The sequence below is a fragment of the Lactuca sativa genome, chromosome 8 (genome assembly GCF_002870075.4).
Source record: "Lactuca sativa cultivar Salinas chromosome 8, Lsat_Salinas_v11, whole genome shotgun sequence".
NCBI lineage: Eukaryota > Viridiplantae > Streptophyta > Magnoliopsida > Asterales > Asteraceae > Lactuca > Lactuca sativa.
In genome coordinates, this window is record NC_056630.2 from 286933625 (window position 1) to 286959932 (window position 26308).

General features: G+C 38.1%; 1 protein-coding gene across 1 annotated transcript; it reads left to right on the forward strand.

The window, feature by feature from the left end:
- Nucleotides 1-1520: 1520 nt before the first annotated feature.
- Nucleotides 1521-17937, forward strand: LOC111885110 (uncharacterized). The gene is made up of 4 exons (XM_023881399.1): nucleotides 1521-1898; nucleotides 2207-2407; nucleotides 2520-2756; nucleotides 17773-17937. Exons 1-4 carry the CDS (start codon nucleotides 1521-1523, stop codon nucleotides 17935-17937), a joined length of 981 nt encoding a protein of 326 aa, XP_023737167.1.
- The last annotated feature ends 8371 nt before the right edge of the window (nucleotides 17938-26308 follow it).

Consider the following 26308-nt stretch of genomic DNA (forward strand, 5'->3'; position numbering starts at 1 on the left):
TTCTTTTGCATGTTTTAACTTCCAGAATAGTATGTTGTGGTTTCACATATTATTCAAACCTCCACAGTCGGTCATATGTCGGAAGTAGGTATGAATCAAGACTGTCATGATTGGTTGCAGAGGTCTAAGGTGTTGGACATGGCTACAACAATCATGAGTGCTCATAAGTTCTGAGCATTGGACACAACCCACGCTCACTGGAATCACTTCATGGAATTTTATCTCGAGTGATCGTGAGACGGTAATATCATTTAAGTCTTCAAACCTAGAGATATGATTTGTTACTTACGAGTTGGTTATGCATTGATTTTACAAAAACGCATTGGTAACTCGATGTTATAAAACGTGCTTTTGTGTCTAATTCAATGAGTGGTAGAACAAACATATGAGTCGAAGTTTATATGTTCCTTCTTGGATTAGAAGCTGATATCTGGGCCCCTCGATGATTTTGTTTTGACCTATGTAACTGGCCCGGTCAGAACTAAGTTGATGTGTTCAATTAAGTTCTTTGTCAAACAAATCGGGAATCAGGAAACAAACTGCTGGACAATATGTAAGACATTGTTCCATGTATTTGTCCAGCTGATATCTAGAACAAAGGATTATATGATCACTTATCTTAAATGGCGTATCAACATCTTCTCAGTTCCGAGAGACCTTGAAAGAGCTACGATTGCCGATCGGTTCCTGAAGTATTGCAGTTATAGTTATTAGACTTATCCAAGTGGGAGACTATTAGATAAGGTGTCTAAGTCCATAACTCTTTCTGGTAAATACTTGACCCGACCTGGCATGGTCTATTTGGGTTGCATGGCACCATGCAATTGGATAAACTAAATGAGAGAAATAACACATATGGTTTATTAATATATTATAAGTTCTAATATATTAATAATATTATTTAATTAGTTTTGATCAAGAATTAATTTCGAATTAATTAAGTGATCAAAAGAATAACTAATTAAATATATGGGTAGATTGTGTAAATCTTCCATATCTTATATAGTGGGCTAAAAGGCTCCATGGATTATCAAGGTGGGTTCCACCCATAGGATGCTCCATGGAGTTAACCCATGGATTGAGAAATGAAGAGACATGTTACATTAGGGTTTTACCTAATGCAACACACTATATAAGAACCATGCCTCTCCCCAAAATCGGCGACACTAGTGAGACACTAGAGAAACAAGAGGGCTTGGACGATTTTGCGTGTGTTAGAGTATTCTCTCAAGTTTATACTTTGCATTTGGTGTTGTGTGAAGCATTTAAGGCATCAAACTTGAGGTGCTAGGATCACAAGGTTTCAAGGAACACTTACAACAACAAGGTATGTAATTGTATCTATTATTCAATTTAGAATTGTTCCCTATGTATGCTAGATAGGATCATAACCTTGGAAATCAACTCTGCATGATAATTAGACAAACATAGATCCAAGGTTATTAGGGTTGCATGTACACTTAGGAAGTGTTAGAATGCTCAAAACCCATCACCTGTTTATTGGATCGATTCCGGCTTCCATGTATGCTTGTGTGTCTGAGGAGAGTGCAATCATTCAAGAATACAAGAAGCTTCCATCTTTGGGCCCATGGGAACTCATACAAGCAATGATTCGTTCTATTGAGGAAGCCAATAAGCCATCAAAGAGGGGAAAGAAACAACAAAAGAAGAAGGAAGGAAAGGTTATCAAAGGAGCTAAGGGGAAAACTCCAAGAAAGCGAAAGACTGAGAAGGCAGCACCTTCACAACCCAAGTATAAAAAGACAAAGAAGCGTGCTCGGAGGCTTATCCTTCAGTTCACAAGCGATTCCGATTCTGATTATGTCCCTATTAGACATCAACAACCCTCTCAAAGCGCATCTGAGAGCAAAAGCTCTGATGAGGAGGTTCAATTTGTGGTGATACCCCTCCTCGCTCACCTACCCCAGAGGTACTTGTCCGCTCTAAAGCATCTTCTCCTCCACCTGTTTCCATTCCTATTTCCTTTCCTCCCGCTTTCCCGGTTATCACATCCCAACCTTCTTCTACTATTCCCATTCCTACACCTATTTTTGCCGAAGCCACCACTACCACCACCACGGGAGTTCAAACCAACGTATCTAATACGGGGGTTCGTTCTTCTACCCGTTCAACCGAAACCAACACTGTTCTTGGAGGTGAGGACTTGGAGTTCGATTCCACTTACTTCAGTCCTTATCGTGTTCAGAGCGACAACGATGATGATGATCCTATCACCAAGCGACATCTCAAGGCTGCGACTGATAAACTTGATCAGTTACTTTCTTCTTCCTCTGCTAATCCTTACTCAGAAGCTGCTCTCAAGGCCCTCTTTTCTTCTGCAGTGAAGGAGCCTCTACTTCTCAATGCCAAAAGGCTTCACTTGCTGTGGAAGCCTCTACTAAAGACTGTAAGGAAGCGACCATAAAAGTCGAATCTTCTTAGATTCCCTTCAAGTAGCTGCTCAGAAAAATGCACATACAGTGAATGCTTCGGTTGATTCTCTCAAATTTTAACTGGAGGCTGAGCTTTCACATCTTGGTGTGGCTCGCAAAGCCATTGAAGTTGATAGTGAAGAGCTTCATTCCAAACTCGATGATCGTCTAACTCAACTTGAGGTAGAGCTTGTCGTTGAAAACAAATTCATGGATGAGCTGGACAAGCGAACCTCTCAGCTAAAAGTTCAGAACTTAAAGCTCCATACTGCAACTCCAGAGCTCAATGATTTAAAGTCTGAAAGAGAAGTGATTCGCAGCTCTGTTTGTGATGTCCATTCAATCATGCTACATCTCCTGGACGCCCATGATTCTATCTTAACAATCTCTATTCGATGTCAGTTAGGTGAGAAACTATGACCAGCTTTGAATATTCTGAGTCGTATTGAGGGTGTTTCGGAGACCGCTGTTCTTTCGAAACAAGGGGGAGAAAAGAAATCACAAGGACGCAAACCTGGCATGTGACAACCCGAAATTATCATTTGTATAATTTCCACATCCAAACACTCCAATTATTAGTCAAAAATATTTTATTACATTTTTGGCGGATTTAAGTCAATTTGGTGTTTTGTTTTTATTTATTTACGTGAAACGATTAAATAAGTGTCGTCGTTAGTAAAGTGTACCCGGACAAAACAACCCAACACCTTAGTTAGGTGTTCAAGGCCAAACAAGAGGTGTTTGGGCCGTGAACACCCTTTTCCCCAAGACTCATGCATATAGCATGAGTTTACTTCTCTTGCCCTCATTCTTACACTTCCCACTCAAGAACACAAGGCTTTTCTCTCAACTATCATAAATTCATCCTTCCAAATCTGCCAAAATGTAAGTATTTCCTTTCTAAATTCGTTCATACAACACTAAATCTAGTGTTTATACATCATTTTCGTCTATGGATTTTGAGTTTTACTTAGATCTTCAAGCATCTTCAAATCACCAAGAACACACTAGTGTTTTTGGGTACTAAAACACCCTTGCAAGCTTCCTCTAAGTAAGTATACCATTCCTATCTATTTATCTTCTTATTGTGCTTACAAATCCATGGAATAAACCCAAGAACATGGGTTTACGGTTTGGGAATATCCCAAAACGGTAGACACCCCAAAAAGGGTAGGGACTTGCATGAATGATCTAAGGACCTTGAAACACGAAATGGATGGAGTAACCATGATTTTACTACCGTAAACTCATGCGTTTACGGTAGTAAACTCCCAATGAATGTTCAAAAACCGTAAACTCCAAAAAGAGTAGCATTTCGATCCCTAACCACTTCCTAAGCCCTTGACTCAACCTTAGAACCGTTCTTTGTGAAGCATGAAGCCTTAAAACACACAAATATACCATTCCCATGAGTTTACGGCCGTAAACTCATGGGGTAAATAGTCCCTCAACCGTAAACTCACATAGGGTGGGTATTTGAGAAGTAAACTCCATAGTGAGGTTATACACTCCATAGATGCAACCCTTAGCACTCCTAGCACCTAAAACAAAGTGTTTTCATGCATTAGGGTGTCTTTACTTACTTATTTAGTGATTAAATAACTAATTAGATACCCTTATGTGCCACTACATGTTACATAGGATCCGTGGGTGTGTTCAAGTCCTCACTTGACACCTAGCATCCTACCCGGCATTCCATCCACTCCACTCACTGCAGGTGAGTTCATACCCCTTAATTAACCTTTCAAATGTTGTTAAATGCTTTTATGGGGGGAATACAAGTTGAATCCAACAAATTATAGTATTAATTACATGTGATTTTAACTTACAATCAAAAAGGATTTCTATACTTTTAACTGTGTTGCCATCAAAACTGTTTTAGATGTTTATCAGACTCATTTTTTGTGTAAAATGTTATAAAAACTATTTCCAAACTCTTTTTAAGCTTCTTATGTTCCCAAACTATATCTACACCAATATATTTATATAAGTAAGACTTGAAGGACTAAGGACTGATAGCTCACCTTATTTCTTGTTCTTGTTTGATTGTGGTCTTAGGGTATATTATTATATGTCCCACTGTCGTTGAATTCTTAGTTGTATATCGTATATATTGGTGTTGGATATGAACGTCTTCACTCAGTTCAATACCTTTGTGTATCAAAGACAGGCTATCAACATAGTATTTAACTATAATAGGTATAGTTAAGGTTTACCGCTCCTTACAATCAGTACTATGATACTTACTATAGTTAGTGATGTATGAGTGTCTACATGTTAAGTAATATATAAGAAGAATACTATATACTATACAAGAGAACACTCAATACATAATACCAAGAGGTACACTATACACTAATACAATAGAATATACCAGAACAGAATGTGACACACTATTCCTCTATACGGCACTTCGTTGTGCCTACGCCGTGTAATCAGAGTCTCCTGGAGGGAGAGCGGGCACTACGTGTATAGATCTATATAGGACAGACACTCCCACATCCCGACTGCTAGCTACAGTCCGAGCCGACTAGGCCCAGGGATGATAAAATGTTACCACACTACATGTGTCTTCGAGGGTCATTAGGCATTCGCTCGCCTATCCGCATGGTTACATACGAGTTCACATTCGGATCCCTAAATTAACAAATTAAGAAATAAAGGTAAAACAGAATCCCCGAGGTGTATTAGATACTTATCATTACCTAGAGTTTGCAGTTTATTTTTCCATTCAGCCGGCAGTAACAATGCTGGAATAAAACATTATCTTCCCATTTACTTTACATGAATGAAGTCTAAACCTATATTTTTATAACTGAGAGTCTCATTGGGAAAACTTTTACGCACTCAAAGGATCAAACCTACAAATAACCAAGTCTTGGCAGAAGACTACTTTTACTGGAAAATATAGGATTTTCTAGAGATTCATACTATTTTCAAAACTGATAACAACTTTTATATTACATGATTGAAAACACTTTTATACAAGCAATGACACTAAATGCTTATGAACTCACCAGCTTTATGCTGATACTCGTTTTCAAAATAACTTGTGTTCTCAAGTCATCAGTAGACAGGTACAGATGCAGCTTTTGAGAAGACAGAGTACATACAAGACTCCTCTTTATTTTGATTATATTTTTTGCTATCTAGCAAACTGTACAAAACTAACTTGTATTACAATTACACATCGGGATGAAAACACTTTGGCCAAGGATATATACTTTTAAATAATAAAATATTTAACTAAGTGTATATATATATATATATATATATATATATATATATATATATATATATATATATATATATACATCCATTAATACAAAGGGGTCAGTATCATACTAGAACATAACAAAAGTATTAAGATTGTTGAACAGAAAAGTTAGGCTTAGAGACATATAGTCAAATCTGTGTGAATGTAACCTGATCAACTACATTTTCCTAGGAGTGACTAGCATGTTCCTAAGAGTGGTTGTGATGTTGCAACAAGTCTAAAAACTTACCAGAACTACCCTAAGAACATTAGAACGAGAATACTATAGGAGTATTCTGCAATTCTGTGATTTACATATGTGAGAACTAAAAGGGTCGTTTCTAGTAGGGCAATAGTTTCTAAGTGGATACCCTACGGTTACATGTGATTAAGATGCTATAGACTTTGAATCTGTGATCTTTGCTTTACCTCCTGTTCCTTGTTTGGTTGTGGATTTAGAGTTAGGATCACTTATTCGAAGATCTATCCTGTCTCGATTACGTGTAATTGGTATGCATTATGTAGGTATTGGGTCGAATAACAACGATCATGTTACAAGTATCCTAGATTAGTACGTCAATTAACTCTTCTTTCCCCATTCTCACGTGGATAGCATGGCTGGTTTCCACCTTCCTGACGATCCACACTATCCAAACCAAGGCATTGGAGGATGGCTCGATGAAGAGTCAGAAGATGAGCACCCGATCCCTTTGGATGATCACCCAATCCCTTTGGATGATCACCGTGTAAAAGGCTTTTCGGATAGCTCCGACTCTAAACCCGAAGTCAGCAACCTACCCCCAATAGCTCCAAACTCCAACCCCCGTCCAGCATTCCAAGGTCCCACTCCCATGTGGGCAACAACCTTGGATCGATGGAGTGATGAACAGGGTCAGCCTTTACCTTTCAACGGAGAATGAAGCTTTTACAACATAAGCGAGGGTGGCTCGGCTGATCGAGCCCTACTTGTCATGGTCCGGAGGATTGCTAGGAACATCGAGCAAGGTCATGCAGCTATCGGCAGAGTTGTGGAAATTGATGCAAACTCTAACCTTAACAATGTCCGTATCAGCCACCTGGAAGAAGCCATGGATAGGACTAGGAGGACCAATGAGGCTCTGCAGCAACAGCTAGCTGCATCTTGAGCCAAAGTCAGGGAACTCTGAGCGTGTCAGAGAGCATAGGAACGAGATCTTCAAGAAGTTGTACGCCAACTAGCTAATCTTAGGCTTTTCCCAACGGATACTCGTCACCAGTAGAAGATGTCAACTTATCTTCCCCTTTTGTTTAAGGAAGAGCCTTTTCTTTTCTGTGCTAGGTAAAGCACTGCTCTATAAACATTTCTAACTCTGAAAGTACCTTATCCAGGCTCCTAGACTGCCAACATTTTCTCTTCTGGTTTGATGTAAGACCTACTATTAGGTCACTTTTCCCGAACTCATATTACATCATTAATACAGTAATATTGGCAGTTACCTACTCCATGGGAAAGTTTATACCTTTGTGTTTCCCTACTCTATTGCTATGACTCTATCTGATAGTTGGACTATTTCGATTTAGTCCATGAAACACTCTCATAATGTTTGCAATTGACTCTTACTGTTGTCATCATCTCTATAAACTTTCAGTAGAAGATGCCTCCCCGCAAGCGCCCGAACAGAGGCAGACCTACGACTTAAACTCCACCTCCACCACCACCTCCTTCGCAGTTCGATGCGGTGATGTTTCAAGCGGCCGTAACCGCAGTTGTAACCGCAACTATGGCCCAAATGAATTTTGGTGATGCAAGTGGAGCTAGAATGGGCATCAACTCTAGACATGGTGAAATCCACTCGCGTGCACAGGGTTGTACCTATAACGATTTCATGAACTGCAAACCAACATTCTTTAATGGGACCAGAGGGATCCTTGCTCTGTCCCAATGGATCGAAAGAACTGAAGTCGTCTTCGAAATGTGCTCGTGCCCTGAGGAAAGAAAGATCAAGTTTGCTGCTGCCACCTGCACTGAAAGGGCCCTGACATGGTGGAATGGCCATGTCAATTCACTCTCTTTGGTAACAGCCAACGCCATGGGTTGGGACACACTGAAGGACCTTCTGAGAAGGGAGTACTGTCCTAGGGGTGAAGTTCAGTAACTCGAGGAGGAACTCTGGAACCTTAAGATGAAGGGGACATACATAGTGGCTTATACATCTAGGTTCTATGACCTGGTAACTCTATGTCCTAACATGGTCCCTTCTGAAAGCAATAAAATTGAACCATACATCTGAGGATTAGTGCCCCTGTATCGAGGGAACGTTCTAGCATCACACCCTACGACATTTGACAATGCCAAGGAATTGGCCCCTAGGTTGATTGATCATGAAGTTCCTTCCACTCCATCAACAACAACTGTAGCTACCACTGCACCGACCAATACATACGACAACAAGAGGAATGGTGGGATCGAAAGAAGGGAAAGTCAACTCAATCCTCTTCCAAAAACCAACAAACTGTGGTTGTCCATGCTGCCACTACTCCTGCTACCCCTGTACCAGCCAAATCTTATGCTGGAAACCAGCCCAAGTGCCCCAAGTGCCCCTTCCATCATAACGGCCCGTGCCGTGAATTGCACTACACTAACTGCGACCGGAAGGTCCATACCGCCCGATTTTGAAGATCTCAACCCAAACCCATTTCTGAGGTCCCCAGCTCAGGAGTAAGCCAGGCCTGTTATGGATGTGGAGAGGTAGGGGATTTCATGAAAAACTGCCTGAAAACTGGGAATGCGGGAGCAACAGGGAGACTAATGGCTATTCGCCACAATGAAGCAATAGCGGACCCCACAGTAGTCACTGGTACGTTTCTTCTCGATAACTCTTATGCTTGTATCCTATTCGATAGTGGAGCAGAACGAAGCTTCGTAAACCAAAACTTTATACACTTACTTAAACAATCCCCGCAACCATTAGAAAAAACCTTCGTCGTAGAAATGGCTAACGTAAAGACAGAGAGTTCTAACGAGATCTACATAGGTTGTACCCTCATGCTAGAAAATCATTCGCTTCCAATCAACCTTATACACGTATCGATCAAGAGTTTTGATGTCATCGTGGGCATGGACTGGTTGAGTCTCCATCGTGTCGATTTCCGGTGTTTCGATAAAGCAATCCATCAAAATCTACCGAATAACGAAACCTTATTAATCTACGGAGACAAACCCAGTACGAGTCTTCGTATCATTTCGAGTATGCAAGCCCAGAAGTACTTGCGTAAGGAATATCGAGCATTCCTTGCACACGTCGTCGATACATGCCAGAAAACAAAAGACCTAAAAGACTTCCCATTAGTATGCGTCTTTCCCGACGTCTTTCCAGAAGAGCTACCAGGTTTACCTCCCCAATGTCAGGTCGAGTTCAGGATCGACTTAATTTCAGGAGCTACCCCCGTAGCTAAATCGCCCTATCGTCTAGCGCCTGCTAAGATGCAAGAACTGTCTGGTCAACTTAACGAGCTGCTCAGCAAGGGCTTCATAAGACCAATTTTCTCACCCTTGGGAGCACCGATCTTGTTCATAAAGAAGAAGGACGGATCGTTCCGTATGTGCATCGATTATAAAGAACTCAACAAACTGACGGTCGAAAATCGCTACCCTCTTCCTCGTATAGACGACCTATTCGACCAACTGCATGGGGCGAGTTACTTTTCCAAGATTGATCTTAGGTCCGGGTATCACCAGTTACGAGTGCTTGAGGAGGATGCCCCAACAACAGCCTTTCGAACTTGTTACTGTGACAACCCCAAATCTATTTCTGTTACAAATCCCCTCTTCACTAACGGAATGCGTCGCTATATGTTATTTTCTGTAATATTTGGAGTTGTCAATAAATGAATATCTAGTTATTTACATGTCTTGATATTATCATAAGTAAATATAACTTGTATGTGTTAACGCCGTTTAACCAAATAGAGTTATATTACTTTTCAACCCCTTCACCCGGGTAAAAGGTTTTAACCCCGTTAAACTCTAGCATCGAGTAGTCGTGTATCGGGTGCAATACCCGAGACATATATAAACAAATGGACACCACTTTTAAGCTCTTTTACCACACATTCACTCTCTCTCACTACTTTCTCTCTCTAGACCCGAACCCGACTCCAAAACCGCGAATTCCGGCTTCCAGACGTAAGGATTTGTTCCCTATCTTATTCTAAACATACTTTACTGTAATTAGAGGCCAAAAATCATAGAAAACAAGGATCAAAAGGGAGTTTACGGCCTAAGAAGCCCCTTAAGCCGTAAACACCTAAAAACTTGCCAAAAGCCCCGTTTTTCCTTCCTTTAAGCTCATATACTAATTAAGGGATTTACCTAGGGGAGTTTGGACATTAAAACATAAAGAATTGAGGGCTAAAAAGGAGTTTACGGCCTAAGCTTATGCTTAGGCCGTAAACACCCAAAAATCTTGGATTTAAGTCCCAAAAACTCATCTAGGGTGTTTAGTAATTTAGCCTTAACACTAGGAAATGTTTAAGTACATCAAACAACACCATTTGAGGACAAAAAGAGGAGTTTACGGCCAAGCCTAAGCTTGGGCTGCAAACACCCAAATTTTATGTCAAACAAGTCCCAAGAGCTTATCTAGGGCATGTAAGGAAATTAGCTAAGGCCCTAGGAAGTGTGTTGTACCATTAAACACCCCATTTTGAAGCCAAATGAAGAGTTTACGGCCAAGGCTATGCTTAGGCCATAAACTCCCCAATGTTTATGCCAAAATGTCACAAAACTCCATACAAGGCCTTCTAGTATTTATCTAAGATGAAGGGAGGTGTGTTGTACCATTTAAACTTCCATTTTTGGGGATTAAATGGAGTTTACGGCCTAAGCACAAGCCTTGGCCGTAAACTCCCCAAAATGTCACCAAATGAGGGTTTAAACCCTCCATATTAGTTCAAGACACTTGCTAGTAAATTAGGGAAGTGAAATAAGGCATTAAACTTGCATTTTGGAGGACCACATGAGTTTACGGCCAAGCCTAGGGGGCTTACGGCCGTAAACTCCCAAGGAGTGGCCTTTGGGCCGTAAACTCCAAGGGAGTGAGCTCATGGACCCTCCCGTAAATCATTCTTGGCCTTGTACCACTCCCGGGAACCCCTTCTAGGACCTAAAACCCCGAAACGATGCTAGAATGTCCAAATACTATAATGAAAAGCGTAAGATGATTAAATTCTTGTAAAATACATATTTCATATGACATTAGGGTCCTAAAAAGGTGCTCAAGTCGTTATTTGGTACCAAACGCTCAACCGACACTTTTACCCGATTCACCCGATTTACGCGATTTCAGGTGAGTTCATACCCCTTTAATGAACCTTTCAAATGTTTTAAATGTTTTAGGGGGGAGATACAAGTTGCTTATATATGTTTATGGAAAGTTTTACAGAACGATTTTCCATGTTACGAGGATTAATCACATGTGATTCATTATCCTTAGTTCAAATCACATGTGATTTATCACTATGTCTTATAAACAAATTTATACATTTTCAAAACTATTTTTGGACAAGCAAGCCAGATTTTAAATGTTCTTTTGGAAAATACTTTTATTAAAACAATTTACTTATAAAATGTAACCACTCTGATATATTTATATAAGTAAGACTTGGAGGACTTAGGACCGATATCTCGCCTTATTTCCTGTTCTTGTTTGATTGTGGGCTTAGGGTAGTAGTTATCCGTCCGAATGTCGTTGACTTCTTAGTTATATAACTTGTATATTAGTATGGGACACGAATATTTCTCCTTTCACTAAATACTAAAGTCACTAACATGTCAAGAACCATCCACACTAAGTTAACTATAATAGGTATAGTTAATGTTGCTGTTGCTACACTATAATACTCACTATTACCAGACAATACACTAGTAAGAGAATACACTATGATCAATACTAAAAGATTACTACACTATAACAAAAGAGAAAACACTAAACAAACAATAATACACTAACCCACTACGAGTTACTCTATTCGCTACCCACTACGCCCGGAGTTTTCTGACTGGAAGACGACACTACATGTATAGATCTATACAGGGCAGACGCTATTACATCCCGACTGTTAATTTCAGTCCGCGCCGTGCAGGCCCAGGGATGCCACTACTTCACTATATTGTGCATGACTGGGAAGGTCATGGGACCCTCTATTATCCTCACTATTAGTAATATACAAGGAATACACTATAACTACACTAAAATACTACACGAGTCGCTAAACTACATCCCGAAGTAAGTAAGTATCTATCACTAAGGGAAGCCTGCACCTCTATCACTGATTACCGGCTTAACCTATTCTATCACATTATATTTGGAGATTATTACTATACTTTTACAATAAACTGTTTCAAAAATGAAGAATGCATACTTTTCACAGAATTTTCACTTACAATGTATTTTCTGGAAAATATGGGATTTTCTAGGTTTTCTACTGCATATGAATATAAATGGCACACTTTTCGCACTATTGCTTTTTATACAAAAACTCACACTAAACTCTTATGAACTCACCAGCTTTATGCTGATATTCGTTTTCAAAATAACTTGTATCTTCAGGTCAAAGATAGACAGGTACAGACGCGACATTTTTGGAGAAGGTGGAGCATACAAGACCCATCTCTTATTTTTGAAATTATTTTTGGTGTTTGTTGAACAATATAACACACGCTTGTAATTAAATTCACTATGTAAATGAAATGGTTGTATGTTTCTTGTTAGCTATTATACGATTGTGATGATACTGTACATGACGTCGTCCATCCCGAGACGCATTCCGCCGTTATCGGTTTTGGGGGGTGACAGTTATGGACACTACAAGTTCGTAGTGTTTCCGTTCGGACTGACCAACGCGCCCACGATATTCACGGATTTAATGAATAGGGCGTGACGTCCTTACTTGGATCATTTCTTCATCGTCTTCATTGATGACATACTTGTCAACTCTCGAAGTAAGGAGGAGCATAGCAATCATCTACGACGAGTCCTAGAAACCCTACGATCGGAGAGGCTATACGCGAATTTCTCTAAGTGCGAATTTTGGATCCGAAGAGTGGAATTCTTAGGGCACATGGTTAGCGAAGAAGGGATCCACGTGGACCCATCCAAGATTAAAGCTATTGAGAACTGGTCAGCACCGAAAACACCTACAAAAATTCGTCAATTTCTAGGCCTCACTGGCTATTACCGCAGGTTCATACATAACTTCTCTCGAATCGTGAAACCCCTTACAACATTGACCCAGAAGGGCGTGGCCTTTGACTAGGGAGAGAAACAAGAGAAGGCATTCCAAACCCTGAAACGAGTCTTATTCACCGCACCGATACTATCCCTCCCTGAAGGGACAGAAGAGTTTGTGGTATACTGTGATGCGTCCAATCAGGGGCTCGGTTGTGTTCTGATGCAACGAGGTAAGGTCATCGCCTATGCCTCAAGACAGCTGAAGACACATGAGGTCAACTACACCATACACGATATCAAATTAGGGGCGGTTGTGTTCGCCTTAAAGATCTGGAGACACTACCTGTACGGTACGAAGAGCACGATATACACTGACCACAGAAGCCTCCAACACATACTCAACCAGAATGAGCTTAATATGAGACAACGACGATGGGTCGAGCTACTCAATGATTACGACTGCGAGATTCATTATCACCCGGGAAAAGCCAATGTAGTAGAAGACGCCGTAAGCCGGAAAGAATATTCTGGTTGAAGGGTCAAGTCCTTATCAATGACTATCCATTCGCATCTATCCACACAGATTAAGGAGGCTCAGCTCGAAGCCTTGAAACCTGAAAATTTGGCGGGAGAATCCCTGCGAGGAATGGATAAGAAATTGGAAGTCAAGGGTGACGGAGCCTTATACCTCATGGATCGAATTTGGACACCGCGACACGGTGGCTTCAGAGACTTGGTTATGAAGGAAGCACAAAACACTCGATATTCCGTTCACCTAGGTTCAGACAAGATGTATCTGGATCTCAAGAAATCATACTGGTGGCCTAACATGAAAGCAGAGATTGCTACCTTCGTGAGTAAATGCCTTACTTGTGCAAAGCTCAAGGTCGAATACCAGAAGCCATCAGGTCTACTACAGCAACCGGAGATACCTGAATGGAAGTGGGAGTGGATCACTATGGATTTCATAACCAAGCTACCCAAGACAATGGGCGGACTTGATACCATATGGTTCATCGTTGACAGATTGATCAAGTCCGCGCACTTCCTACGCATCAAGGAAATAGACAAGATGGAGAAACTCACAAGAACGTATATTAAGGATATCGTACGACTGCATGATGTTCCTATATCTATTATCTCCGATAGAGATAGCAGATTCACTTCGAGGTTCTAGCAATCACTGCAAAGCTCCTTACGAATGAGGTTGGACATGAGTACAGCTTACCATCCGCAAACCGACGGACAAAGTGAGAGAACTATCCAAACTTTGGAAGATATGCTGCAAGCCTATGTGATCGACTTTTGTAAGGCATGGGATACCCACTTACCCCTTGTCGAGTTTTCATACAACAACATTTATCACACGAGCATCAAAGCAGCTCCATTCAAAGCCGTCTACGGCCGAAAGTGCAGGTCCCCTCTGTGTTGGGCTGAGGTGGGTGACACTCAGTTAGCTAAACGACGATTTCCTGATAGCGCTATCACGGGTCCAGAGATCATTCAAGAAACGACCGAGAAGATCGTGCAGATTCGTGAACGATTGAAAGCCGCTAGAGACTGACAGAAAAGGTACACAGACAAATGGAGAAAAGCTTTGAAAGCGAGCTCAGTAACATACAGCCTACCTACCACGTCTCGAACTTGAAAAAGTGTCTATCCGACGACACTCTTGTAGTCCCACTCGACGAGATCGAGATCAACGAGAGCCTCAACTTTGTGGAAGAACATGTGGAGATTATGGACCGAGAGGTCAAACGAACGAAACTAAGTCGTATTCCAATTGTGAAGGTTCGCTGGAAGGCCAAGCGAGGACCGGAGTACACTTGGAAACACAAGGATCAAATGAAACTTAAATATCCCCATCTTTTTGCTTAGTTTTTGTGTAATAACATAGTTGTTGAACTCTAATTTCGGGACGAAATTCCCTCTAACAGGGGGGATGATGTGACAACCCGAAATTTTCATTTGTATAATTTCCACATCCAAACACTCCAATTATTAGTCAAAAATATTTTATTACATTTTTTTCCGGATTTAAGTCAATTTGGTGTTTTATTTTTATTTATTTACGTGAAACGATTAAATAAGTGTCGTCGTTAGTAAAGTGTACCCGGGCAAAACAACCCAACACCTTAGTTAGGTGTTCACGGCCAAACACGAGGTGTTTGGGCCATGAACACCCTTTTCCTCAAGACTCATGCATATGGCATGAGTTTACTTCTCTTGCCCTCATTCTTACATTCCCCACTCAAGAACACAAGGCTTTTCTCTCAACTATCATAAATTCATCCTTCCAAATCGGCCAAAATGTAAGTATTTCCTCTTTAAATTCGTTCATATAACACTAAATCTAGTGTTTATACATCATCTTCATCTATGGATTTTGATTTTTACTTAGATCTTCAAGCATCTTCAAATCACCAAGAACACACTAGTGTTTTTGGGTCCTAAAACACCCTTGCAAGCTTCCTCTAAGTAGGTATACCATTCCTATCTAGTTATCTTCTTATTGTGCTTACAAATCCATGGAATAAACCCAAGAACATGGGTTTACGGTTTGGGAATATCCCAAAACCGTAAACACCCCAGAAAGGGGTTTTGATGCCCCAAACTCCTTCCAATGCTTGCCTAATGAACTAGGGACTTGCATGAATGATCTAAGGACCCTGAAACACGAAATGGATGGAGTACCCATGAGTTTACTACCGTAAACTCATGGGTTTATGGTAGTAAACTCCCAATGAATATTTAAAAACCGTAAACTCCAAAAAGAGTACCATTTCGAGCCCTAACCACTTCCTAAGCCATTGAATCAATCTTAGAACCTTTCTTTGTGAAGCATGAAGCCTTAAAACACACAAATACACCATTACCATGAGTTTACGACCGTAAACTCATGGGGGAAATGGTCCTCAACCGTAAACTCACATAGGGTGGGTATTTCAGGAGTAAACTCCACAGTGAGGTCATACACTCCTTAGATGCAACCCTTAGCATTCCTAGCACCTAAAACAAAGTGTTTTAATGCATTAGGGTGTCTTTACTTACTTATTTAGTGATTAAATAACTAATTAGATACCCTTATGTGCCACTACATGTTACATAGGATCTGTGGGTGTGTTCAAGTCCTCACTTGACAGGTAGCATCCTACCCGACATTCCATCCACTCCACTCACTGCAAGTGAGTTCATACCCCTTAATCAACCTTTCAAATGTTGTTAAATGCATTTATGGGGGGGGGAATACAAGTTGAATCGAACAAATTATAGTATCAATGACATGTGATTTGTAACTTACAATCAAAAAGGATTTCTATACTTTTAACCGTGTTGCCATCAAAACTGTTTTAGATGTTTATCAAACTCATTTTTCATGTAAAACGTTATTAAAACTATTTCCAAACTATTTTTAAACTTCTTATGTTCCCAAACTATATCTACACCAATATATTTATATAAGTAAGACTTGGAGGACTTAGGACTGATAGCTCGCCTTAGTTCCTGTTCTTGTTTGATTGTGGTCATAGGGTATATTGTTATTTGTCCAACTATCATTGAATTCTTAGTTATATATTGTATATATTAGTGTTCGATATGACCGTCTTCACTCAGTTCAATACCTTTGTGTATCAAAGACAGGCTACCAACATACTATTTAACTATAATAGGTATAGTTAAGGTTTACCGCTCCTTACTACCATTACTATGATACTTACTATAGTTAGTGTTGTATGAGTCTCTACATGTTAAGTACTATATAAGAAGAATACTATATAATATACAAGAGAACACTCAATACATAATACCAAGAGGTGCATTATACACAAATACAAGAGAATATACCAAAACAGAATGTGACACACTATTCCTCTATACGGCACTTCGATGTGCCTACGCCGTGTAATCAGAGTCTCTTGGAGGGAGATCGGGCACTACGTGTATAGATCTATACAGGACAGACACTCCCACATCCCGACTGCTAGCTACAGTCCGAGCGGACTAGGCCCAGGGATGATAAAATGTTACCACACTACGTGTGACCTGGAGGGTCATTAGGCATTCGATCACTTATCCGCATGGTTACATACGACTTCACATTCGGATCCCTAAATTAAGAAATTAAGAAATAAAGGTAAAACAGACTCCCCGAGGTGTATTAGATACTTATCATTACCTAGAGTCTGTAGTTTATTTTTCCATTCAGCCGACAGTAACACTGCTGGAATAAAACATTATCTTCCCATTTACTTTACATGAATGAAGTCTAAAAACATATTTTTATAACTGAGAGTCTCATTGGGAAAACTTTTACACACTCAAAGGATCAGACCTACAAATAACCAAGTCTTGGCAGAAGACTACTTTTACTTGAAAATATAGGATTTTCTAGAGATTCATACTATTTTCAAACTTGATAACAACTTTTATATTACACGATTGAAAACACTTTTATACAAGCAATGACACTAAATGCTTATGAAATCACCAAATTTATTATGATACTCATTTTCAAAATAACTTGTATTCTCAGGTCATCGGTAAACAGGTACAGATGCAGCTTTTGAGAAGATGCAGCACATACAAGACTCCTCTTTACTTTGATTATACTTTTTGGTGTCTAGCAAACTGTACATAACACACTTGTATTACAATTACTATATTAATGCAATGGATGTTGTTGCTTGTTTTTACTATTATGCATTGTTATGATACTGTACATGACGTCCTCCACCCCAGAACGTATTCTGTCGTTCTTTGTTTTGGGGTGTGACATGGAAAAACTCAACCTCCACTCCCTCCAGAACCGAAAGCTACTGTTGGACCGAAGGATAATGAAGCATCGACCAGTAAAAGTCAAAACAAAAAGAAGATCATTGGTGAAGTTGATGAATATGAAAATGAAGAGGATGATATTGATGACATTATTACTGGTGCTCCTTCCAAGCCTGATCTGAAATTCAAGCCTTCTGAGCAAGAGCTTCGGGAGAAGCTGGATCATTTGGAGAAAGAAATGAAAGAGAAGGAACTTCTTTAGAAAAAGAAGTCAGTGTTTCCTGAATGGACCATTGAATCGCTCCAGAGGGAAGTCATTGATGAACCGAGTACTCATTGGCTTGAACCCGTTTTGTCGTTCAGTCTTGAGAACTCGAAGGACGCTTAGTTTGATATGACAATCAACCGAAAGGCATTCATCTTCCATTGCTTTGACTCGACTGCTGTCGTTCCCTCTCCACACTCGAAGGTTGATCGGGATTTACTGGAATTTTATCTCGAGTTTGCTCAACCATAATACCTGATCTGGAGCCTGAAGAAGATTACAACGGTCAGAGTATTGAAGCCCTCGTCAGCTAGGAAATTTATCAATGTCAAATTTAAGGTGACCCGAGGCTCAGATAGCTCGGTTCATACTATTTCCCTGGCTGACCTTCCAAATTTAAACCCACATGACTGGATACTCCTCAACAATATTCTGCTATTTAATCCTCAGGAGTACCAGCCGATCATTGATCACATCAAGCGGATGCTTGTTTGTTACATTCACAAAGTAGCAAAGATGGATCAAGAGATTGCCACTACTATTCACAGGCGTCCTACGGTCAAACAGATTAGAAGAGTTGGCAATGTGAAAACGATGATGAAGGGCAAGATTGACACGAAGTTTCATACTGTAATGTTCATTAGGGGTGAAGGTAAAAAGTGCATGTTTGCTCTTATTGACAAGCACCAGTTTTCTACTGCTTGCTTGGAGCATATTTTGGAGATCATTCATAGGTTTAATCAGAACAGTGAAGCTGACAAGAAGTTCTTTAATGATATGCTTCGTTGGTATATTCAATTTCGGCAGACGCTTCTTTCTATTATCCCTCGGTTGTTCAAAGCTGTGAAGCAGGTCAAGGTTAGTCAACAAAAGTGAAGGTCTCTCCCTAATTGACGCAAAGTGGGAGCTTTTTGGTATCTGAGTGGTGCGTCTTGGGCTTGTTTCTTGTTAGCCCAGTTTTGTAACCAGTTTGGGCCTGTCCAACCGTATATTGTTTTACTCTAGGGTTTTAGTATTTAAGGTGCATGCATGCATATTTAGTAATTAACGTTTTCATAATTCTTATTATAGTATTGTAAACCCTAGCTCGCCTCTACAGTGGAAGTTCTTAATTGAACTCTGCTGAGGCATGACTACATTTGAATCATTCATTATCATCTTGATTCCATCTCGTGTTCATTGTCTTGTTTATTATAATTGTTTGTTCTTCATTAATTAACTTGTAAAAGATCTAAACGATCTTAGAGATTTTGTCTCATCAAAAACAATAACATACTATACAAACGAAAACTATATAAACAATTTTCCAAGTTATACGACAAGTATACAAACGAAAATTATATAAAATAACATATTCTAACCATACTATAACAATTTCTCAACTTAAACAACAAATATATAAAAAATTTCAAGTTATACAACAAATATACAAACGACTATTGTAAACATATTGTAAACATTATTTTAACCATTTTTCAAGTTATAAAACCACTTCTAGGATAAGTATATACAAATTTTCAAGTTATACATATAATAACTATACAAACAAAAAATAACATATTCTAACTAAGAACTTAAAAAACCACTTATACGATACAATTTTTCAAGTTATAAAATCACTTATACCATAAGTATATACAATTTTTCAAGTTATACATACAACAACTATATCAATTTATCAACTTAAACAACTAACCAAACATTTTGTAAACATTACGGTAACAATTTATTTAACTAAGAATTTAAAAAAAATAATAACATATTCTAATCATTTTACTAAATGTACAACTAGCCAATGCACATTTTACGCAGTCTATACTTGTACATTCATACAACTACTAACAAAATAACATTTAAACTTTAAGTTTACTAATAAATAATATTAAAACCATCAAGTACAAAAAAAAATACCCAATCACAAACAATATAATTTCACTTTTTTTACACTAACTAATACAATAATAATGAAATAATAAAGACATATACTTAATAAATCTTAATTAAAACAGAAAGAGAGTTCAAATCTAACCATATTTTCGGGATTGTTGAAAAAATCGTCCATTTTCTTCAAGAAATCGTCATAGGGAATCACCTAGAGAGAGAGAGAGAGAGTCTTTCTATATTAAAGAGTGAAAATGAAGAAAAAAAAAAGGTTATATACATTTTTTTTCGAAAAATCGCAGATGGAACATGAAGATTGCAGATGGATTATTCCATCTAGGAATGTACAAGTGCTTAAAGCACAGTTGTGCTTTAGGCTCTTGTACATCCGCATATGGAAGGGGCCAAATCGCAGATGGGTCTTTTCCATCTGCGATTTTCATGGTTATTTTTGCAATTTTCATTTTTTTTGGCTAAATTTGTAAGGTATTTAGTGTATTTAGTAATTATATTATGGATACGATTCCGACATCATCTTGTTCAATTCAAAGGAAATCAAGAAAATCTTCATGATTTCAGCCCTATTACTTCATCATATATATATATATATATATATATATATATATATATATATATATATATATATATATATATATATATATATATATATATATATATATATATATATATATATATATATATATATATATATATATATATATATATATATATATATATATATATATATCAAGGTTGTAAAAATCGTTCGACGTTAGCTAGTCGGTGGACTGGGGTTAAGGGATTAATCGGTTAGGCGGGGATTAATCGGGGACCATTAATTGCTAATTTATTAGATTTTAAAAAATTTAATTGGACTAATATCATATAAAAGTTCATAGATACCACTAATATCATAACAAAATAGGTTAATATGATAAATACAACACTAATCATATCTCAAATAGTTTCTATTGAGATATATCTTCTTCTAAGTGTTAAAATTTCATCGGGTTCTACTGTTTGAGTCATTTTGTATGCATGGATTAATTGTTAGACGTTCTCTAATCGGTCGAGTAGCGCCTAGGGATTAATCGGGACCTAATCGGGATTTTTACAACATTGATATATATATATATATATATATATATATATATATATATATATATATATATATATATATATATATATATATATATATATTAGTTTCCCTTAAGAACAGTAAAGTTCCTAGGAGTTTGACATAATTGGTCCTTCTATTTTTTTCGTTTTTTCGATTTTTATTTATTTATTTATTTATTTTAACTAAAGGGTTTGACATAATTGGTCATTCTATTTTGCCTTTTAACCATTTTGGAATTTCTTTTTTTTCGTTTTATTTTTAACTAAATAAAGTTTAATACATATCGATGGAATTGCCTAGTTTTTTCTTGAAGCTACAATTTCATCCCTTTTTATGTTATTTGTATTGGGTCGGTCATTCCTTCTTGATCCTTCTGCATCGCCATTCTTTTTTGATAAATTTACTCATTCCACCTCTTTGACCCTACTCCACGTCCGTTCAGGTCAAGAGCTACCATCTACGTGGTGTTTTTTCCTCTGAGCTTCTGTTGCCCACGCAAAAGATAACACCAACAATATGTTAGCGATTGAATCATCTCTCTGCTGCCACCATCAGCATCTGCCATCGCCTCCATCTGTCTATCGACATCACCTAATTATATTGGTTAGGAATCAGACCCTAAAAAGTTGAAGGGGGCGGTGTTCACAGTGGTTTCACATGCCACTTACGCTGAAACCGCACTTTGCTCCCTCTAGTCTTAGCCCTTTTGACTACTACGTATGTTTGTTTGTAGTTACTTTAAGGCACAAAAAAAACATTTTTTCGTAATAGTGGAATATCGGACTAGTCGGTATGCGAAAGTTAGTTTGGAAATCCACGTTATGGAAGCTCACTCTACAAAAATAAAAATTAAAAAATAATCAATTTAAAGTACTATTTTTTGTATTATTTTGCCGTTAAAAATGTAACATTTAAGGAATAGATAACTTTGGTCCATTTTCTAAAAACTTTCTAATTTTAACCCCTTCAATATTTTAGTCATTTTGACACTTTTGGTCCTTATAGTGAAAATTTTTAAATTTTTTCATAAAAAACACAAAAAACGGCCCGGGGCGACGCCCGGGTTTTTCCACTAGTTTCCATTAAACACCCGATACCATCCTTTTTCATACAAAGTTTTCACTATATTTAACCTCAAACTTTTGTAGAATTATATTGTTTATTTCTTTATTGACTTTCACAATACTTTTCTTAAGGAACTTTTATCAATGAAAATAATATTATTTTACTCTCTATATATAACTTACTTTGGAAAAAGCTATAAAAATGGTTCCTGTTGTTTACAAAATGTCACAAACCCAGTCAACGCTAATTTTTATGACGAACATGGTCTATGTGGTTTCGAAAACGTGCGTGAATGACCCTTTTTGTTGACAGCATTAATGTTCGTCCATTAATGTAATATTATTTTTGTCTTTTCAAGTAGCAAAGACCGAGTTTTTTTTTTGTTTTTGGCGTGTGTGACGAACATGGTCTCTGTATTTTTTGAGTATCTGCAAACCATATGGACAATTTATGTAATTTTTTCTATATTTTATGTTTATGAGCTAGTTTTTTTTATCACAACTAGGAATTTTAGTGTCTTGTAACTACAACACCTATAACAACTATGAATCAATAACATGAAAGTGTGCATGATGCTTATTCTATAACACCAAAACTTCATCAAATACTTCATTCTAGCACTACAAATGGTCAACAAAGAATTGGAAACCTTTGAAATCCCGGTTTAAGTCCATTATGGAACTAGGATTTCCTTATTGAGCCTAATGGACTAATAAGCTTCCAATTTATCCATCTTGAACCTAGAACTCTCTAATGGGCCCTAATTGGACCCACATATATGAAACATACTATTTTGGGCCTTAATGGGTCACAACCAACTTAATTTAGCCCTAATAGGTCATAAAGATTATACCTTGATTTAATTGGGCCAAGCATCATCTAAATTATCTATAATGTGGGCTTAAGGGCAAAAAGCCCAAAATTTCTTCCTCTTTTCTCCTCTCTCTCGGCCCAAACTACAAACCCAAGAAGAAGGGTTGACTTTTGCTTGCCACCTCATTGTTATTTTGTGGATAACTTGGCCATTATTTATCATATATCCAAGCCCTCACTCATGTTTCCATGCACCCTCGCCTCTCTCTTTTTCCTTCGGCCGAGAGTAAGAGAATAAACACACACACACCTCACAAAACTCTCTCTAAATTACTCAAGAATCATCCACTCTTCTTCATCCAAAATCTCGAAAATTTGGCTTGAAGTCTAAGGATTTGCATCAGGTGATTCATCATCTAAGGTAAGTTGATGACTAAATCATGATCTAACTACTTCATTTCATCAAAAATCTCTTCTAAAACCATGCAATCTTGTGATCTTGCATCTGAGAAGCCTCTAAATTCGAGGTCATCCAAGAAAGCTTACTAGGATCGAAATTTTCTTCACTCCTCTTTTCAAAACCGAAACCAAAACTCAAGGTGAGCTTCATACCCCTCTCTTTTCAGTTTTCATATGTTGTATGGGGGAGAATAGAAGAAAATGTGTAGATCTATGTGTATGTGTATGCTATGTGTGATTTTATGCATGTATGCGTGTGATTTTATGTGTTTTTCTGATAAATATGTAACCAAAAGGGGTGTTAACTTGAGATCTATGACATGAGAAAGGAAAAAAACATAATCTAAGTTATTTTACATTAAACAAGTCAAGAAAAATAGCTTATAAGGTTATGAGGAACATATTCTAAAATAAAACCCATTTTAGGGCTTAAATTGTCAAAAATACAAAACTTGGGTAAAAAACTTTCAAGTCACGGTTTCTTGAGGGTTAAAAGAGTCAAAACTGTTTCTATAATCATTTTTCTAAATATTAGAATTTTCAAAGGACTTGAAATGCAAATTTTTAGCTTAATGGGCTAAATTTGGGCTTTTTTGCACATTAAGCCCATAATTGCGAAAAACAAATTTTAAAAGGGCTGAAATGAAACTTTCTGCAAAACAGGGGATAAGAAGTGCAATAAAACTATTTCAAAGGTCAAAAATGCTTTTCAATTCCAAAAAGGATCAAAAATGTAAACTTTTTAGATTTTGGGCCAAAACTGTAAAAGTTACGAAATATGGGGTTCTAACTGAGAAACTCCATTCGGGAAGGGCTAAAACTATTAACAAAATAAATTTTGGGTTAAAATTGTCTTTTCAACAAGTTTATGATACAAAAGTGTCAAGAAAATGTTTTAAGGAGTAAAAATAAAATTCCTTAATATAAAGGACTAAAAGTATTATTTTTATAAAAGAAAGGTAGTGAAAAGGTCAAATCCTACTTTTAAACAAATTAATTCATTAAGACAAAATACAAGATCCATGACTACCGACAAAACGGATTGATTCGGTCTCGAATCAATACAAAAAAACAACCGTTAAATCAAAACACTTCAATAGATACGTGATGACTAAAATGAGTAAATCTTCAAACTTTGGGCTTGTGAGTTTCAAATTATGCTTGTTGGGCCTTGCAAGCCCAACAACATGATCTTTGGGCCCAAAGGGATAACGCTTATATGTTATTAGGCCTTCAATGACCCAATATTTTATAAAATGACTTTCAATAGCTTTTATGTGCTAGTGGGCCAAAGTGTCCCGTTAGAAAAGCTAGTAAGGTTACAGTAATCAAATGCGAGTTGGACCATCGTGTCTTTCGCATCCACCACAACCTAAGGTACTTACGATAGTAGTGGGACATAACGCTCCCCTTCTCTTCGTTCGCTAAGGATTACGAGAAATCAAAGTAGAAGAAATTATGACGATATACAATGTGGATTAATCAATATTGATTCATTAAGGCAATACAAAAATCAGTAATCAAGAATACATTTCAACATCGGAAAACATCGGGTTTTCCAGGGAATTCAATACTACTCGCTTGAAATTTTATAACTATAATACAAAATACCCTTCATATATATGTTTTTGAAGTCATTCATCCATCAACTTATGGATCTTCACACTTTGATAAACACAAGTCTTTTCAGAAAATATCGGATTTTCTGGGTTTTACAAACTGCACAAATCATTTTATCACAATATTGCTTATAAACTCACCAGCATTTCATATATTGACGTTTTTCCAAAATAACTTGTATTCTCAGGTAACAGGTAAGCGGAAGAGTAATATGAAGTAATGTTAGGATGTTATGTTGTTAAAAGCACTCAAACAATTTATGTTATGAATGTGTAATTTTAAAACAATGTACTTGATGTGAGCAATCCCAGTTGTAATATATTGATGCATGGTGACGTTTATGTTATGATTCATGTATATTCATTGTGATGATATTCAATTAAAGTCACGCGAGCCCTCGGATGTTTCCGCCGTCTGGTTCGGGGGTGTGACAGGTTAGTAACAGAGCATTGTTTATAGTGAACTAGCATATCTAACCATACATTGATATGCAACTATAAACCAAAGAGGGACTAACCCAACTCTGAACAAAACAAAACAAATAAGAACACAACTTTAAAACATATTTTCCTGTGTGAATTAGGAAACATAATATAATACCAAACCAAAAAAGATAATGCTATCGTCTCGGGTAAGCCAGGACTGTTCATGGTTGTATCAAGGAGAGGATGTAGCCGGATCAACTACATTTCCTCCAAGGTACAACTATCACGTGTCCCAAGGAAATCATGATGGTATGATGACCTAAAAACATACCCATTTATCACCAAAAAGAGAACAGAAACTCAATCTATACAATAATTAAAACGTCTTAGGAAATGATATTAGCATGTTTATACACCCTCCCAGACAGTATGGTTGGTTTCCATCACCCCGGAGATCCTTATTTCCCTAATCAAGGGAATAACGGATGGTTGGAAGAATCCGAGGAGGAACCTGAAGAGGACCCCGAGGAAGAGTCTGAAAAGGAACCCGCAGAAGACCTCAAGGAGGAATCCGAAGGGGAACCTGAGGCGGAAGCCGAAGGCGGACCTGTCGAGCCAGTGGTGGACCAGGAGGAAGAGGAAGAGGAAAGAGGTCTCGTAGAGGAACCCAACGAAGACGAAGATGGTGATTCGGATGCAGAGTCTGAAGTCATCAACCCCCTTATCCTGTTAGAGTGTCTGCTTATCGGGTAGGCCTCACCGGCCCTACACCCCTCCTGGGTATCAACCTTTGGAGGTGGAGCAGACAGCAGGGACAACATCCCCCGTTCGGCATGTCACGCGAATTCTATGACCTGAGGGATGGAAAACCGGCTGATCGTGCTCTTCCGGTCATGGTGAGACTATTGCGGAACACTAGTGACTTAGCTCAGAGCACCGCCGATCAGATGCACCAGATGCGGACTAGGGTCGAGCGTGCAGAGCA

What these genes read in the sequence shown, in the direction of transcription:
- LOC111885110 (XM_023881399.1), top strand. Translation starts at nt 1,521, where the DNA reads ATGTATGCTTGTGTGTCTGAGGAGAGTGCAATCATTCAAGAATACAAG. An exon ending in GGAAGCCTCTACTAAAGACT is followed by an intron (nt 2,408 to 2,519) that starts GTAAGGAAGCGA and finishes TTTTAACTGGAG; the next exon opens with GCTGAGCTTTCACATCTTGG. An exon ending in GAGAAGTGATTCGCAGCTCT is followed by an intron (nt 2,757 to 17,772) that starts GTTTGTGATGTC and finishes AACAAAAAGAAG; the next exon opens with ATCATTGGTGAAGTTGATGA.